Consider the following 18,478-nt stretch of genomic DNA (forward strand, 5'->3'; position numbering starts at 1 on the left):
GTGTGTAAATGGTGGAATAAAAGCTTAATTTCTCATATCAATAACGACACCACCCTTTTTGTGTCATTCTTTAACGTTGCTTCATCGCTTCTGTATTACACACGGAGTGGTCTGTTTTAAGTGTTAATTCAAGCTCACAGCCAATGAAAACCCAAAAACCAGTGTCTTAGAAAATTTGAATATTATACAAGACCGATTGGTACTTTTGACAGTGTGGGCAGTGTGCCAAGTCCTGCTGGAAAATGAAATCCGCATCTCCATAAAAGTTGTCAGCAGAGGGAAGCATGACACTGGACCTCGAGCAGCCTGGACTGTGTGTCTCTCTCCACTTTTCCTCCAGACTCTGGTATCTTGATTTCCAAATGAAATGCAAAATTTACTGATGATCAATGAAGTGTATAGCAAGGTTATGGGTTCAAGTCCCATGCTCCACAACCACCTTAACCACCTTAGTCCCTTAACCACTCCAGGCATGTGTGTGTTCAATGAACGAATGGGTTAAAGGTGGAGACCACATGTCATCTGTAAAAGTATGATTATTACTATGGTTGTCTTAAAGATAGAGCAAGCCGTAACTTCCTGCTAACCTGAGCACGGTTCTTCCAGCGCTTGACGTCGTCCTCCAACAGCCTCTTCTCAGCCTGCAGCATCCCGTTCTTCTCACTGAGCTCAGCATTGCTCTCCTGCAGAGGTCTCATGTCCGTCTCCAGTTTACGCACCTGAGCAGCGAGGACAAAGTTAGATATTTATATTCTGTAGACATTTTTACACAACAAGGTAACACAGGTTAAACTGGAAGTTTGCATGTTAACTAGAAATGTCATAATCGATTATAAAAATTTAATCAAATTAATCACAACAATATTCTGTGATTAACTGCGATTAATCGCACTTGTTCTTCTTAAGACGCAAGTTTTTATAGTGGATATTTAAATGTAAATAAAATAATAATTGTAAGAAATGTAAAATTTAATTTATATTTATATTTAGTGGTGGATTTAGGGCAGATAAAGCCAACGTGGGGCACGGGAATAAAGATGCATGATAAATTTGGAAGAGGAAACTTTTCTTTTTTCTTTTTTTTACTTTATTATAAACATCTCAGCTTGGTTGTAAGGATTTATGAATTAAAACTTGCTAGAATTTTCTGACTATTAAAATCTCAGGAAGTGTTTGGTATTACGTTCGTTCCCCAATGGTGGAACAAACTCCGTTCCACTACCAGATCAGGAGAATCTCTCACTATCTTTAATAAACCCCTGAAGACAGAGCTCTCCAAAGAGAACTTACTCTCCTAACACCTCTAACTAACTACCTTCTACTACCAGATCAGGAGAATCTCTCACTATCTTTAATAAACTCCTGAAGAGAGAGCTCTTCAAAGAGCACTTACTCTCCTAACACCTCTAACTAACTAACTACTTCTAACCTCATTTCCTTCTTCCCCTCCCTCACTTCTCTATCCCATTATTTCCCTTTGACCTCCTTAAAGCCCTATCTAAAAATGTTTTATATTTAACTTCTATTATTTTGTACTTGACTATTGTAAGTCGCTTTGGACAAAAGCGTCTGCCAAATTTAATGTAATGTAAATGTAATTTAATGTGTGTGGTGCTGTACCACAGAGACCGCTGGACTGAATTCCTTCCTTTTGTTTATTTTATTTCTATAAATGTGATTTGGAGCTGCATTCACATAAATAAATGTATGTACTAATAAATAAGTGGACTAGTTTGATAGTTTAAAGATCAAACCAGGTAAAAACACTGCTGCCGTATAGACTCTCCACATGGGCTGAAGTTAACACATTAAATACACTGCTTCTTGCCTTTGCCAGGTTCTGCTGCAGCTCCTGCTCCAGCCTGTTCTTTTCCTGCTTCAGCATCTTATTACTCTCAGTCAGAGTGTTTACGTTCTCCAGCCTCTTCAGCTTATCCTCCTGCTGGGCCATGTTCTTCGCAGTCAGCTGTAAACAGCAGCAGAAGATGGGGGAAACAGGCTGCATTAGTCTCTGATATGAGAACAACTCAAGATATGAGAACAATTAAGCGCATCATTAAATCTCTCATTTTGCACCATCTGATTAGACAATGCATCATTATACTATTAAACTTATTTAAAGGGCTTTTTCACTGAATACCTGTGAGATTTTCTCTTCACTTACCTGCAGTTTCTCTCGCTCAGCTGTCAGGCTGTCCTGCAGCTCCTTTATCTCTTTCTCCAGGTGCTCCATGCGCTGCTTGTAGCGCTGAGTTTCTACCTGAGCAACTTCAAACTGAGCCTCAGCTATCTCCTTCTCCCGACGTACATACCTGTAATTACATTACATTATATCAGTTATCTAAACCACTACGATTAGTATTTAAACCCATCAGCCAGGTTATTCAATTATGACATTTATTTTCTTCATTATTTTATTTATTTTTACTGGTTGCAGTAATATTAAGCATTTTTTTATGTTAAGATTCTAAAGATTTATGGGTACTATAGGAAAAACTTTCAGTAGACATGATTATGCAGCTATTGCTGCACAGTGCACCACCAAAGGACAATAAGAACAAAATTCTTGGCGGTATAAAAAAAAAAAACTTTATATTTACAATTAATAAAAAAAAAAAAATACTACTGCAATAAAATAAATATTATTCTTATTTTTATATTCATACATTTAGTAGAAAAAAAAATGTAGCAAGGCCCCGATATTGGTTGATAATAATAATAATAATAATAATAATAATAATAATACAAAATAAAAAGCCAACAAAAATCTACCATAGCAATAAAGAACAGCATATTATTAGTTTAAATGCATTTAAACTGCACACAAACAATTAAAAGTAAAAACAGTAAATAGCAGAACAAAATAAAAGATTAAAAGACTGCTTTTAAGAATATTGCGTTATCACGATATGGAGTTTATTTTATTGTCTCAAACATTTTTGCAATATTATCATGTACAATATTATATAAAACACCCCTAGAGTTGTGTTTATAACCCACCCAATAGACAGCAGTGTTGTACTCAGTCCCACTGCTCTGACCCACGCTTAATTTTGTTGTCAGATTTTGTAAATATAAATGGTGTGTATTTTTTGTTCATATATTTAATTCAACACATGTATGATAATATATCACCTTGCTTATAGCCCCTGTATTGTGATAGGCACCTATATTGAAACATGACTATTTTTAGAGCCTTAAAAAATCATTATATATAAAAAAATTGTTAGGGCCTGACTTTGACTGTTAATTTTGGTCCACAAATGATCTAATTCATAAGCGTCAAAATGACTGAGATTTCACAGGTGTCTATTCTGTCTTAGGCTTCAGTCACAGTGCAGGTGAAAGTGGTCTAAATCCAATTTTCTCACCTTTTTTGTGTGTGATCTACAACCAACATTGATGCTTGTACACAAAAAAGCAGTGTTTCATGATAAAATATTTACTTGAGAATCTCCAGGATCTGCTCGTGAGTTTTGCCGTCCTCATCAAGCGATATGTTCAGGCTGCTCTCTCTGACGGCCTGCTGCTGAACTGTAGCTGCCATCTTAGTGTTCAGACCCTCCATCTGCTCGTGCAGCATGCTGTTCTGCTTCTGCAGATCATTCACACGCTGCCGGAGCTTCACCAGATCCTCCTGAACACAGCATCATCCACCAGCTGTTACACAAGTGCTTTAAACCCATTCAATCCACTATTACACAATACACACTCTGCATATTCATACTGGATTAAAATCACTACACAGTTAATACTGTCAGACAGTACACACTACATACAGGGGTTGAAGAATGAAAGTGAAACACCTGGTTTTAGACCACAATAATTTATTGTGGTGACGGACAGTTCTGGTGGAAACAGGAGCGTTGAGGTGCACATTGAATTCTGCGTGATTTGATCAGCCGTGGTTTTATGTTTTTTGGGTTAGGGTTAGTTTTATGTTTCCGGGTTAGAACCCGAACATCCCTTTCAGACAGCTTCCTCTTACAGCGTCCACAGTTAATCCTGTTGGATGTGGTTGGTCCTTCTTGGTGGTATGCTGACATTACCCTGGATACCGTGGCTCTTGATGCATCACAAAGACTTGCTGTCTTGGTCACAGGTGCGACAGCAAGACGTGCACCAACAATTTGTCCTCTTTTGAACTCTGGTATGTCACCCATAATGTTGTGTGCATTGCAATATTTTGAGCAAAACTGTGCTCTTACTAGGGGTGGGCGATATGGCTCTAAAATAATATCACGATATTTCAGGGTATTTTTGAGATAACAATATACTTGGCAAAATAGGAAAACAGAAAAATAATTCATTAATTTCAGGAATATCGTATAATAGTATAACAGTATAATCATAATGTGGCAAAATAAATAATATAGCATAAAATAATATAATGCAGCAAAAAATATTGCAGAATATTTTCATGCATATAAACTGCAAACTAAAACTATAAACTAAAACAATTATACAATAAATACACTTAAAGCTTCACAGTAAATAATGGACTCCTTTTAAGACAAACCATCCCTATTATCACGATATGGATTTTTAATATCATGATATTTCTGTGTCACGATATATTGTATACGATATAATATTGCCCACCCCTAGCTCTTACCCTGCTAATTGAACCTTCACACTCTGCTCATACTGGTGCAATGTGCAATTAATGAAGATTGGCTGCCAGGCTGCTCCAATTTAGCCATGAAACCTAAAATCACACACTAAAATGACAGGTGTTTCAGTTTTATTGTCCAACCCATGTACACTGCAGATTCATACTGGATTAAAACAATCTTTGGTAAAGACACTTTGTAAAACTAAAGTAACTCATCATCAGATAAACATTAAGCTCCAACTTTGCTTAAATATAATTGAAATGATCTAAATTGTGTTTTATTTATTGGTAAACATAGAGCATTCCTCAAATCATCCTCCTCCTCACCTTCAGGCTCTTCTCCTGCTGCTGCCAGGCCGCTCGGCCCTGCTGGAGCTCAGCTGTAGCTTTCTGAGCTTTCTCCTCCAGCTCTTTGATGCTCTGCGCTGCCTGCTGGGTCTGCTTCTTAGCCGCCTGCAGAGCCTCCACATCAGCAGCGTGCAGCATCAGCTCCCGCTCATACTTACTCTGAGCCTCGGAGGCCAGCTTAGCCTGAGAGAGGGAGAAGAAACACATTACATACAATATAAACATTAGAAAGTTTCATTTTATTAAGAGCTGGATGAAAAGAACTATTGAATTACAATTCAATTGAATACTATGAATGTGCACAATACATTATATGCACTACCAGTCCACAGTTACAGGAAGACGTCTGGCTGACCCACATGGCAACAGCTTTAGCCTTTAGCTCAGATTAACATTGGACTAAGTCTCAGTTTCAACAGTGAAGTGAAGAATTAGAGGTCTGACAGGTGAAGTGTAGTTGTAGCCATTGCTAAGATACAAATTCACAATCTTCAGAACTTATTTTTTACTCCTATGTAAACTGCTCATTAAAATATAAAGAATGCTAAAATGTGCATTTTTATAGGGGGTGTCATGAAACGTTCCTAGCATCTGATTTAGATGATGGTGAACAATTTATTTATTTTTATTTTTTAACAGATGCTGCAGTCAGATGACTAATGTACAGAGTTTCTAGTGTTAAAAGAAAGTAATTCTGTGCCAGGCTTGAAAGTATGCTCACCTGCTGCTGGCTGTCCTGTGTAGCGCGCTGCTCCTGAGTCACAGCAGCCGCAGATCTATGCAGAGCTTCCTGCAGCTCCGTCTGCATATCAGTCACACTCCGCTTCAGCTCCTTCACCTAGAAAGGGATAATCGAAACACAGTTAAAAACACTGAACATGCAGGGTTTTAAAGAGGCTATCCTCTATAGTTGTTCCTTGTTTGTGTATGTTAAATGTAAATATTGTGAAAAAATAACTATCTATCTAACTGGGCTTAATTGATATATACTGAAAAATGGGGAGGGTATCGTTAGAAAGTCTTGCACATTAAATGTAACGTTTTTCAAATTTTCTATTGATATTTTCGTGATGACAGTGGATTTGAGCGTCCATAATCTGCATCAAATCTTTAATTAGTGTACATCTGTCTGTGTTTTGTTTGAAACTGACCAATTGACTCACAGAAACTCACTAGGAATTAACATTATTATATAACTGTATTAAAAGCAGTCCCTCAATTCTCAATTAAATAGAGAAAACCCCAGATGTGAGTCACATACTATGACATAATATAACACAACGGTAAAAAAATACTCTAGTTTAAATGAGATATTATGCAAAACTCTCTTTTTCTGTGCTTTTGTATTTCTTAACTGCCTGTATAAAGACTTTGAGTGTGAATTTCTGTGAATGAGTTAAAAGAGTTTGTCGTCACAAATTATTTGCTTATTTGAGCCGTTTGGATGCGCCCTTATTGTGACGTCACCATGCTGGCACCAGCCCTTATTTCTCACCCCCTTACCAGAGCCCTGCCCATTAGATCAGTTGAAGATCTGTCATTTCAGTCTGCTGACTGAGAACCTTGTACAGTACACAGCAAGATTACCCAGCAGACTTTGTCTGAGGGAGGGATCTGTACCTACTGTCTGTGACAAGTCAGCAGATGAGTGCAGTGTAAATACTTTCAAATAATTTCAATGAGTTTTGTACTTCTAATAAGCAGGAACTAGATCGTTTGTGTTTCACCATTTAGCACAAAATAACACTAAGGTGTGGTAAATGCTCAGTGAAACCAGAGAAGTGACAGAGCCCTTAAATGGCTCATTCTGAAAAGGGACTAAAACTGGCAAGATGTCTTTATATCAGACTGATTTTGTACAAAGAACTTTATAAACAAAGTGTTTTTTTGTATAGCTCATAGACCCATTCTAACTAGTGTGAAGAAAGGTATAATATGTCCCCTTTAAAGAATTCTGTGAAACATATTTCTGTGCTGTAGTATAGAATAGATAACGTAACAGATATATAACAGAAACAATGAGACAGTCAAAGTTTGTGGACCCCAGAGGGTAGTGTTATCTAAAAGATATATATTTTTTTATTTGAAAGAAAAAAAAAAAAAAAAACACTAGTTAACAATGGACATAAATATTTTTTTTAGAGAACAGATTGAATTAACTTATAAAAAAATACATCATACCACCCACACCTATGTTTTTATAATCATCAAAGCTAAACTAGGAGCTTAAATTAAAGCTTTCTGATTTTACTTACATGTTTCTCCACATTCTCCACAGCTTTGAGCTTCTCCTCCTGCAGATCCTGCTTCTCCTTCTCCGCCTCCCTCAGACGCTCGTCCAGCTGCTTGTTCAGCTCCTGAGCCTCCTTCAGCTGATTCTCAATAACGGCCCGTGCCTCTTCAGCCACCTGACAGGAAGGGAAAAGGTGGAATGAATTAAATAAAACAGAGAGAGCTACGTAACAAGAAATTAACCTGTCCTGTGAAGCTTTTAGATGGATGAATGTGTAGACAGATATCTAAAGCAATCTTAGAAAACAGCCTAATTTTGGGGGGATTTTCAGTTTTTTCTTCTTCTTCTTCAAAATGTGATTCACAACAGTCTCTAGTAATATTTCACATAGATCTGGATAACCAACAAAAATCACAATTCCTTTTTAAAAAGCAGAGCATCTAAACTACACTGACATCAAAAAGTCACAGGACACTAATATACAAATATATAAACTAATACAGTGTCCCATTACTTCTGCCATGTCATGCTAAACAACGCTGCACTGACCTGTGGGATATGTGGGCGTGGTCTACTGTATTGAATGTGGGGGTTATTTCATGTCTGTTCACACGTAAAATGCTAACCAGACACTGCCGATCACAATCATTACCACCCACTGCTCTGTCCAGTGTGGGTGGTAATATTAGCCTTCTATGGTGTATTACCATCCACCTCCATTCACCATCAGACCTCAGTTCACTCTCACCTGTTTCTCCTTGCCGATATGATCCTCCAGGCTGAGCACCATAGACCTGTACTCCTCTACATTGGTCGTGGTGCTCTTCAGACGCTCCTTGAGCTCCGAGTTCTGGTCCTCCAGCTGCTTCAGCTGAGCCTGAAGCTCCTCCACCTCCTGCTGAGGAACCCCAGGAGCTGCAGCTACAGAGAACAGGATTACAGCGATGGGTTATGTTGACTGTTTAACAATTTAAATCAACTTAAAATTTAAACCATAAACTCACCTGAGAGGTGCCACTTCAGCCAATAATTTACCTGAGCAGTGTTAATCTAATGGTTTGTGGATAAAGAACATTGCTGATGTAAACTCACTTATTTAAGCAGTGATACTTTGGCCATATATTTACTTTAGCAGTGTTAATTTCATCATACATTTATCTCAGAAGTGCTATTTTAGCCATACAGGCAAGGCTATTCTAAATCATAAATTCATCCAAAAGTGTCATTTTAGCCAATAATTTACCTGAGCAGTGGTAATCTAATAGTGAATTTACATCAGCAGTGCTATTTATCCAACTAACTTAAGCTGTGATACTTTAGCCATACATTTACTTAAGCACAAGTTAAGTACAATTAACTCAGGTGCTATTTCCATTGTAAATTTACCCTAACAGTGCTAGTAAACACTGCATACTCATTTGAATAACCCCGCCCCGAGGGCTGCCTCGAGGTCACAGGCTGCAGAGCAGAGCGGAGCTGACGGTCTGTTATTGGTCCCTCCCATAACCAGCCCTTTTACAATAACCACACCTTTTTGAATAGAGCTGAATAACATTTTAAAAAACGAATTCTGTGGGGATACAAAAATTAACAATATAAGCAGAGGTTACACTAGCTGTTGCATTTAAATAATGGAGGTAGAATTACAGTATATTGGAAAAAAGGGATTGAAAGTTGTCTGTTTTGCCATTGAAACCTATGGGGATGGGTGGGGATACACAGCTTTCTGCAACCGAACAGCAGGGGGCGCCCGACCTGTGCTGGCTTCACTTTTGAGAGATGATGCTCTGTCCAGCTATATACAGTCTATGGTTACAGCTGACAAAAACAAGAACACTGCTATCTAGTGGGTGGGGTTTAAACACAAAAAAAAATGTACTCATGTGCTCACCCTTCACTGCTGGTTTTCCCGTGCTGCTCTGGTTCTCAGCATTGTTGAGCTGCTGTCTCAGAGCTGAGACCTGCTGCTCTGCACTCCTCAGCAGCTCCTTGGTCTTCTGGTGTACAGTATTCTGGGATGCTAGCTGCTTCTTAGCTTCAACCAACTGAGCCTGAAGAGCACAAAGTCCAAAATAAAATAAGAAAAACAAAAAAACTATCAAGGAGATGATCTACAACTGCTGGAGTGGCCAGAGATAAGGGAGGGCTGGCAGCATATAACATTTGTTCATCACTTTGTTAGTTTTTTTTTATTATAAACATTATAATTAATCAGCCAGTGTTGGACAAAATGGACGAAATTTATATTTATATTAATCTTAATTTCGGTCAATATTATATAATTTTGATATCTATAAAGCACACTTGTGGTGTGCTTAATCACACACTGAAACTGCCACATCTACATTAGTCTACAGGTGCATCTCCAAAAATTAGAATATCATTAAAAAGTTACTTTATTTTAGTAATTCAGTTTAAAATGTGAAACTCTTATATTATATAGTTGTATTACACACAAAGTGATCTATTTTAACATTTATTTATTTTATTTTTGATGATTATGGCTTATAGCCAATGTTGTTATTAAATATCAGGTAAATATAAAAAAAGAAAATATTTAACCATGTTTTCAGTGTGTGCACATTCTTAATTATTAAAAGTATACTTGCGTTTAAAGGAAGTAACTGCATTATTATTGCCATTACTTTGATTGTCACTAATATATTATCATTATATCAGTTATGTTATATATTACATTAATGACAATATTGTCAACAATATATACAATTCCTTAAAAAATTGTTATTTTAACAGGGCTATATATATATATATAATATAATTTAAACCTACTTTTCTCAAACGTCCTATTTCTTATAATACACCGACTATTTATGCAGCTATTACTAATTTGAGTGGATTTATATATTTTTTTCTTCCCAACTAAAATTGTACTGTACATTTTCTCTAGATGTAGCTTGAAAAATGGAGAGAAAAAAAACACTGGCTTAAAAAAAAAAAAAACAAACAAAAAAAAACACTGGCTTAAAACTTAATAAAATTATGAAAAAAGAGAGAAATTAAAAAATGATTAGTAAAGCTGGTGCGTACGTCTTGTCGGCGTTCCAGTGCATGTCTCTGCTCCACCTCCTGCTCTAGCCTCTTCTTCAGCTGAGCGACCTCCTTCTCCAGCGTGGTGATCTGACTGCTGTAGCGCTGTCTGCTATCAGCCTCTGTGCGCTCCATCGTCAGCTAGAACATCAGAGAGCAGAGATTAGAACAGTCCTCCTGAACACTGAGAACAGAGAGGTTCTAACAGGAGGGGGTCAGCTTGATGATACAGGACGCAGTATACAGGTTTACTGACTGTGCTGCCTGTGTTCTCAGAGCTGCATGATATGGCAAAAAAATGAACATTGCAAATTAGAGGTGTGCCAAAAAATCGATTCACATAAGAATCTTGATTCTCATTTACTACGATTCAGAATCGATTTAAAATGTCCCAAAATCGATTCTGAGGGGCGGGTTTTAGACTGATTTTGGGCTGGGTATTTTTGTTGGACCTGGCAACCCTGGGGATAGCGCTTGTCCCTTTGGAGATCTTCCAGACACACACAGAGCGTAGGTGTTTGAGAATCACCGGTAAGATGGCAGAACAAGCACTATATTACCTTAGATTAACGTGTAGTTTCAATGTTTTATGGCAGAATGCTTCATAACAAGCATAAAAAAGATCGCTAGTAGTTAGTTTCAGTAACTGTTAGCTAGCTAACTAGCTAACTTTCCAGTTCCACCTTAAATAACGCTACAGGTGGCAGCGGGCTGCAGCATTTAAGGCGGAACGGAAAAATAACAATAAGCTAATCAGAGCTAATTTCAGCTCCTCATCACAGAGGAATTAAGGAATGGACAATATGAATTAATTTCTCCACCTCCTGCCCCCTTTCTGAAGAAATACAACCACCTTAAATTAACTAGTTAATCAGCAGCTGCTCCTGAACTTTAGCGCTCCACTGCTATCATCACATCAGCCCAGCAGCGTCACCTACACACCACCGCTAGTAGCCTGGTAATAAAGCAGTGTTATTTATTTATGTATTTATTGTTCATTAACGTCATTGTGATATCCCAGTGATTCCTCTGTCACTGAGGACCCACATTCCTGCACATTTTATTGTTTTTGTAACACATTACTTGCTCCAGGACCAGTGTATATTATGGAGGGTTTTTTTTCAATACGATTCATAAGCCAGAAGCAGAAATATTTATAATTCAAATCGTTTTGAATCAAAAATCGATTTTGAATCGAATCGTGGCCCCCAAAATCGGAATCGAATCGAATCGTGAGATAGTAATCGATTCCCACCCCTATTGCAAATGTTCTTTTTTCGACATTATATATCGCAATATTAAACAATGCAGGGCCCATGACGTCACCAGCCCCGCACCCCACCCGCACACTGTCTCACGTCCAGACTGCTCAAGAGCTGAGTCAGTGCTGAACTCTCAAAACCACAGGAAAACAGCAAAACAACAGTAATCAGCCCTTTAATCAGGCATTTAAATGGCTTTTTAAAAGGTAAATAAGAGTGTTTTTCTGGGATTAAATGTGTGAATTTCAGCTGTAACTGCTGTAAAATATCTGCACTGCGAAACTGTGCTAGACTGAGGTGCACAGCTTTCCACACATACCCACGTTTACAAGCACGTGCCCAGCCATGTGGATGGAGGCCATGCGGTTACCTCGTCTTTACTCCTGCCCTCCCCCTCGCGCTTCTCTCACAGGCAGAAGGAGACTGTCACTCACACAGACACAGAGACAGCGCTGTGTATCTACTTCTTGTGTTTAATTTAATTGCCTTAAGTGACATCACACATCCTGCGATGTGACTGTTGCTCATGCGCACATCGCAATGTTGATGCTTAAACGATATATCGTGCAGCCCTACTGTGATACTCAGAGCTGTACCTGGATGGACTTGAGGTTGGTAAGCAGCAGGTTCTGGCTGCGCTGCTCAGCCAGGATGGACTCCTTCTCCTGGGTCAGTCGGCTCTCCGCCTGCTTCAGAATATCACGCTCTTTACGCAGGTTCTCACAGCGCACCTTTAAAAAAAGAAGCAAAAAGAAAACAGATTAATTTCATACCTGAGTGAAAATAAAATCAGAGGCTACTCAATCAATATTGACATTAAAAAAATCTAATTTATTTAAATAATCCGATACAGATCCATATAAACATAAATCAGGTTTAAAATGAACCTATATTAAATCTCAGCCAACTGCAGAGTCTCAGAACAGCAGTTTCAGACCAGCAGCTTCAAAACCTGATCTAGATTTAAAGAAGCTACCATAAGCTGCAAGTTCTATTCTCAGTTTTCCAGTCCACCTTAAATGTCAGAGTGAAAGAAAATCAACTCAAACTTTTTTTTATACCAAATTTAAAGCCTTTTTCAGGGTTTTTTCTGAGTGTGGAAGTGTGTGAGGCGTATGTTCACATTACATGTACCCTGTTGTTGTGTAATTAATGTTTATTATTAGTTTGCGTGTCCATAACTGTCTAGGGTTAATTGTTCATGTAAACATTAATATGTTCAATAATGAAAGGTTGAGTGTTCCTTGTATCGTTACTACATTTATTTCCTGAAAATCTCTTTTATGCATGAAAAAAAACTTGCAATTGAAATATTCATAATTGATTTATAATTCATTGCAGAGCTTTCTGGAGGTGTTGTGGGCCTAATTTAGCAAAACACTGATAAAGGGAGGTGCAAATTATGCAGAAAAACAAAAATATATATATTTTTGTGATGTTACAAGAATCTGAGCTTTTCTGTATCTTTCAATATTCAGTAAGTATTCACTGAATTAAATAAAAGGAGAAGGACACTTAAACATTTTATATTTTAATTGCAATGTCTGAATTTTCATAACAATTAGAAGTTTATCATAGCATTATCAAAAGTGGCAAAAGGGTGTTAATTAACAATAATTTATAAATGTATCATACTTTTCTGGACAACATACAGTCATATGCAAAAGTTTGGGCACCCCTATTAATCTTAATCATTTTTAGTTCTAAATATTTGGGTGTTTGCAGCAGCCATTTCAGTTTGATATATCTAATAACTGATGAACACAGTAATATTTCAGGATTGAAATGAGGTTTATTGTACTAACAGAAAATGTGCAATATGCATTAAACCAAAATTTGACCGGTGCAAAAGTATGGGCAGCCTTATCATTTTATTGATTTGAATACTCCTAACTACTTTTTACTGACTTACTGAAGCACAAAATTGTACTTCATAGCCAGGTGTATCCAATCATGAGAAAAGGTATTTAAGGTGGCCAATTGCAAGTTGTTCTCCTATTTCAATCTCCTCTGAAGAGTGGCATCATGGGCTCATCAAAACAACTCTCAAATGATCTAAAAACAAAGATTGTTCAACATAGTTGTTCAGGGGAAGGATCCAAAAAGTTGTCTCAGAGATTTAACCTGACAGTTTCCACTGTGAGGAACATAGTAAGGAAATGGAAGAGCACAGGGACAGTTCTTGTTAAGCCCAGAAGTGGCAGGCCAAGAAAAATATCAGAAAGGCAGAGAAGAAGAATGATGAGAACAGTCAAGGACAATCCACAGACCACCTCCAAAGAGCTGCAGCATCATCTTGCTGCAGATGGTGTCACTGTGCATCGGTCAACAATACAGCGCAATTTAAATAAAATTAAAATGCACATTAGCTTGAATATTTTCCTCACAAACCTCAGCTACTGCAAGCTTCTCGTTGGCTTCTCTCAGGTCCTGCGTCATGGTGTGGATGATCTGCTCGTATCTCTGGGACGTACCGGACAGCTTCTGAACTCTGTCCCGCAGATAGTCGATCTCCCGCCTGTACCCGTTCATGTTCTCCTGCAGCATCTCGTACCTGCAAACCAGCAGAGATCAGACAGAATACAAATTTACAGTTAAAAAAAAGAGATATTCAGCTTTATAGTTTCTAAATACAAATACTAGACCAAACTGAAGAGCTGCAGGAGGTCAGATCCATTCACCTTTTAGAGCCGAAGTCCAGCTGAGACGAGAGCTTGGCCTTCTGGGACATCATTTCAGAGAGCTGCCGCTGCAGGCGCTCGTTTTGCTCATTCAGTAGTTTATCATTTTCTGCCTTCTCCTTCTTATAAGTCATAAACGCATCGTTCAGCTATTAGAACAGAAAAACAGAAGCTCAGTCAGATTAAATGTGCAGTATCAAACAAAAGTGAAAACCCTTTACATTTCTGCAAATATATATATATTTTTATGGGACAATACTATAAAAATGTAACTTTAATATAGATTAGAATAGTCAGTGTACATCTTAGATTTTAGATAGATTTTAGATAGATTTACTCTCCTACTGTCCTGAAAATAACTCAAACAAACAGCCATTAATGGCTAAATATCTGGTAAAAACAAGTGACTACACCTCACGCCTCACCTGTTTAAAGGCTGCTTTAGCCTGTGTGGACTGGAGCGAGTCTGCTGCTGCAGCTCGGACCGGAGTGGATCGGGTGGGCATACTTCCAGGCCGGGTGGGGGTGGCAGGTTGGGTCCCGCTGTCTGTACCTAAACAGTAATAATAATAACAATATTTTTATTCTATTCTTTCATGGTGCATTCTATAAAATGGGCTAAATATACAACACATACATAAACAAAAAAAAAAAATAGGTGTTAATCAATAAAAAAAATGAATCTGATTATCACAACAATATTTTGCGATTAATCAAAGTTGTTTTTCTTCAGATGCAAGTTTTTATAGTGTATATTTTAATGTAAATGAAAGAATGAATGTAAGAAATGTAAAATGCAATTATATTTATATATGCTCGTGGTGTTAATTATAAATGTGATGCACTGCTTAAAGCTCTATAAGGTAGGATTGAGATTTTGTGCTCGTGGGCTCCCCCTACAGTTGTAGAGTGTAATAAATGTTTCAGGTTGATTAGTTTCTTTTTCTCGTTTTCTGGCTTTCACAGACATATTCGGTCTCTTTTCAGTTTCTGCCAGAGTGTCTGTATGTCAGTTTGTAAAGAATGAGCCAGTAGTCCTTGTAGAACAGTTAGAACTAAAGGTCGGAAAGCAGGTCGCAGTCCTCGCGAGCGTTGGTCACAGCCGCCTCGGAAACAGAGTCACAAACACGAGAGCACCACTATTCCTCCTATTACTCCTCAATGGAGCGCTGCAGTGAGTTTCAAGCTGTAATTTTACTTCTTTAAAAAGATCAAAAATCAAGAAAATCCTACCTAGTGCTGCTTTAAACGTTTTTAATATTTCATGTTAAATAATTAATTTATTGGGAGACACTAGTTTCATTTCTGGACAAAAATAATGGTTGGAAGGGTGGGGGAATTAACTTTTAGTTGAAGATATGGCCAAAATTAGTCAAACCTGCTTTAGGTTCAGGTTAATCTCATGCATACCCTAAAATTAAATTTATTTTTTTTGAGTAATGCGCTCACCCTGTGGAGGTAGGCTGACCCCGGCAGTTTCTAGCAGGATGCGGTACATGTCTCTCTGCCTCATGGCAGAGTCAGCCAGCTGCTTCTGCTGGTTCCTCTGCTCCTTCAGCAGCTCGTGCTCCTTCTGCACCTTTTCCAGACTCTGTTCCAACTCTTTCTCCCTGCAGAAGAGATACACAAATATCAAAAATAGCATATTTGAATAGTATTTTTAAGGCCATCCATGGGAAACCATCTTAGGTTCTGTCCCTGGACAGGTGGCATGTCAGTGTATTTTGAAAAAGCGTATGTGTTTGCTTTACTGTTAACTGAAGAGTACCTGGCAGATTTGGCCTCGTTCTCGCTCCTCTCCCGCTGCTCCTCCATCTCTCTGAGCTGGGCCAGGAGGTTCTGGTTCTGCTGCTGAAGCTCCTCCACACTGCGGAAGGCAACCTGCCGAGGACCTAAAACCTCTGAGCTGCTGCTCACTGCAGAGTTCACGTCCTCCCGCACCACCTGGTTCCCCCGTGCCTCCTCTAGCTCCACCAGCAGCACACGCACCTGAGAACAGGTACAGGAGAACCAATACGTTAAAACCTATAGGACCTTTTTCACAGTAGTGAGGAATAAGGGTGGGTGATATTGTCTTTAAGTAAGATCACAACATTTTGGCAATATTCAGGAATATACTACTGCTTTAATATATAATACTTATAAACGATTACTCAACACCACATAAAAAATAACTATTTTACATACACTTTTTTTCAATGGAAAAAATTATATTGTGCAACAATAACAACCGCATCATATTATGTTGTTTACAGACCTGCCAACTTTGAAAAAAATGTATTAATACAAATCACAACACACCCACCCACACCTGCCAATTTTGCCGAGAATTATAATAGTGTGGCGTGAGAAGGTGGGGGGAGCTGTGGGTCCGCCCTACGCAGCATCGCACAGTCCTACCTGTCTCAGCTGATCTGCATCCGACTGATTAAGCAGGCAGCTGGGACGGGTATATAAACGCGGCCTCAAAAACGGACCTTTAAAGACATTCAGATACGCGACTAGAGCCCCCTTGGGCCGTGTTATGTTGGTTTAAGTTTCTTATGGGTGTGGTGGAGGGCATTTTTGGAAAAATAAAGGTACGTTTGAGTTGATTTACTCCCCGCGTCTGTGTACTCTGTGTGCTTCCTCACTACCGGGTCACAGTGGCCTTGCCCCTAACCCCAGGGGCCAGAAACAATAGAAACCTTATATTTTAATAAAAATGATTGGTTGCTCAATATATTAACGGACAAAAAAAACATTAATATCCCTCTTGCAAATAAGCAGAGCACGTATGTGTAAACCACGTGACCTACCAGAGATTATTAAGCTTTTTTAACAGCTATTTAAATGTAAATAAAAGAATCAGTGTTCAAATCAATATGCAAAATCAAATTTAAAATTCCTTTTTATTCACAGTAAATCATGATTAAGTTTTAATAGTGTAGTAAGTAATAATAGTGTAGTCTGGCAGACCAGAGCCTTTTTTACTGTATTATAATATCTCAAAATAGAGTGTGACAGAGAAAGGGTGAGTGAGAAAGAAAGACAGCCTGAGAGTCTTCAGCACAGTGACAGTGTTTCAACATTTTGGAGGAAAATGAAGCGTGGATGATGGTAGTGAATGGTTCTATATGTAGCTTGCTGGATTAGCGTGTTTTCTAACCGACCAGTGTGACAGACACACTCACAACAGATAAACTTTGGACGTCATGAACTTTAGAACATGGAAACGTATAGAAAGAGTACTAAGGTGGCAAAATGCATACCCGTTACACAAAATGCGTACATGCTGGCAGGTCGGTCTTTATTATTATTTCAACAAAATATGATTTATAATTTTATTTCTAATTTTTCCCATTTTCTCCCCAATTTACACAGCCAATTACCCAACCCACTCATTAGGAATTCCCCTATCACTAGTAATGCCCCAACACACCAGGAGGGTGAAGACTAACACATGCTTCCTCCGATACATGTCAAGTCAGCCACCGCTTCTTTTCGAGCTGCTGCTGATGCAGCATTACCGAGCATCACAGCGCACTTGGAGGAAAGCACAGCGGCTCGGTTCTGATACATCAGCTCACAGACGCCCTGTGCTGCAGACATCACCGTAGGAGTGATGTGGGGAGAGAGCGCCATCTACCCACGCAGAGGGAGCAGGGCCAATTGTGCTCCCTCTGAGCGCCGGCAGCTTGATGGAAAAGCTGCATGAGCGAGAGTTCGAACCTGCGACCTCCCGCTCATAGTGGCAGCGCTTTAGACAGCTGGATCACTCTGCGCTCAGTAAAATACTTTATAAGCAGACAGGGTTTCACCTGCTGAGACATGTCTGCTATCTGTTTCTCAGCCCTCTGATTGGCTCGGTCAGACACAGCGGCTCTCTTATTGGCCTCGTCTGTCTCCTTCTGCAGTTTGTGGATCTCCTAGTGACGGACAAACAAACCAGTCAGTAAATTAATTTCCCACAAAAATGAAACAGTCTGAAATCCAGAAATAACATCATATACTGTTACATACATTCATACACAAGCACACACACCTTCATGGCTAGCTCCAGCTTGGCACAGAGGCTCCCCATGGACTTCTGCATGTTCTCATACTCTTCTTTCTGTCTCTTCAGGCCGGGGGCTTTGGTCTCCACCTCCCGCACGATCTCATCCAGAACCTTATTAATACGCTTATTCTCCAATTTGGACAGCTGCAGCTGGTCCTGAGACTCCACGAAGGCATTATACAGCTGCCAAGGTACAAACAAACCAATCAATATAATCACCAATAAATACTAGATTAATGTGAAATAGGGTTG

The 18,478-nt window shown here is 38.7% G+C and overlaps 1 protein-coding gene across 2 annotated transcripts in view; it reads right to left on the reverse strand.

Moving 5' to 3' along the window:
* Positions 1-18,478, reverse strand: part of tpra (translocated promoter region a, nuclear basket protein) — a 47,517-nt gene that overhangs the window by 20,623 nt on the left and 8,416 nt on the right. For both annotated transcript variants that reach the window (XM_049466841.1, XM_049466842.1), the window contains exons 12-29: positions 18,212-18,409; positions 17,988-18,095; positions 15,956-16,176; positions 15,637-15,797; positions 14,613-14,740; positions 14,188-14,336; positions 13,898-14,060; positions 12,103-12,237; positions 10,245-10,385; positions 9,088-9,247; positions 7,945-8,117; positions 7,219-7,371; positions 5,685-5,801; positions 4,943-5,146; positions 3,447-3,637; positions 2,165-2,312; positions 1,829-1,966; positions 588-719 (exon numbers count right to left, since the gene is read on the reverse strand). In XM_049466841.1, the coding sequence (XP_049322798.1) occupies positions 588-719; positions 1,829-1,966; positions 2,165-2,312; positions 3,447-3,637; positions 4,943-5,146; positions 5,685-5,801; positions 7,219-7,371; positions 7,945-8,117; positions 9,088-9,247; positions 10,245-10,385; positions 12,103-12,237; positions 13,898-14,060; positions 14,188-14,336; positions 14,613-14,740; positions 15,637-15,797; positions 15,956-16,176; positions 17,988-18,095; positions 18,212-18,409 (2,820 nt within the window). The remainder of the gene's footprint in view (positions 1-587; positions 720-1,828; positions 1,967-2,164; positions 2,313-3,446; positions 3,638-4,942; positions 5,147-5,684; positions 5,802-7,218; positions 7,372-7,944; positions 8,118-9,087; positions 9,248-10,244; positions 10,386-12,102; positions 12,238-13,897; positions 14,061-14,187; positions 14,337-14,612; positions 14,741-15,636; positions 15,798-15,955; positions 16,177-17,987; positions 18,096-18,211; positions 18,410-18,478) is intronic.

The sequence above is a fragment of the Astyanax mexicanus genome, chromosome 18 (genome assembly GCF_023375975.1).
Source record: "Astyanax mexicanus isolate ESR-SI-001 chromosome 18, AstMex3_surface, whole genome shotgun sequence".
Lineage (NCBI taxonomy): Eukaryota > Metazoa > Chordata > Actinopteri > Characiformes > Acestrorhamphidae > Astyanax > Astyanax mexicanus.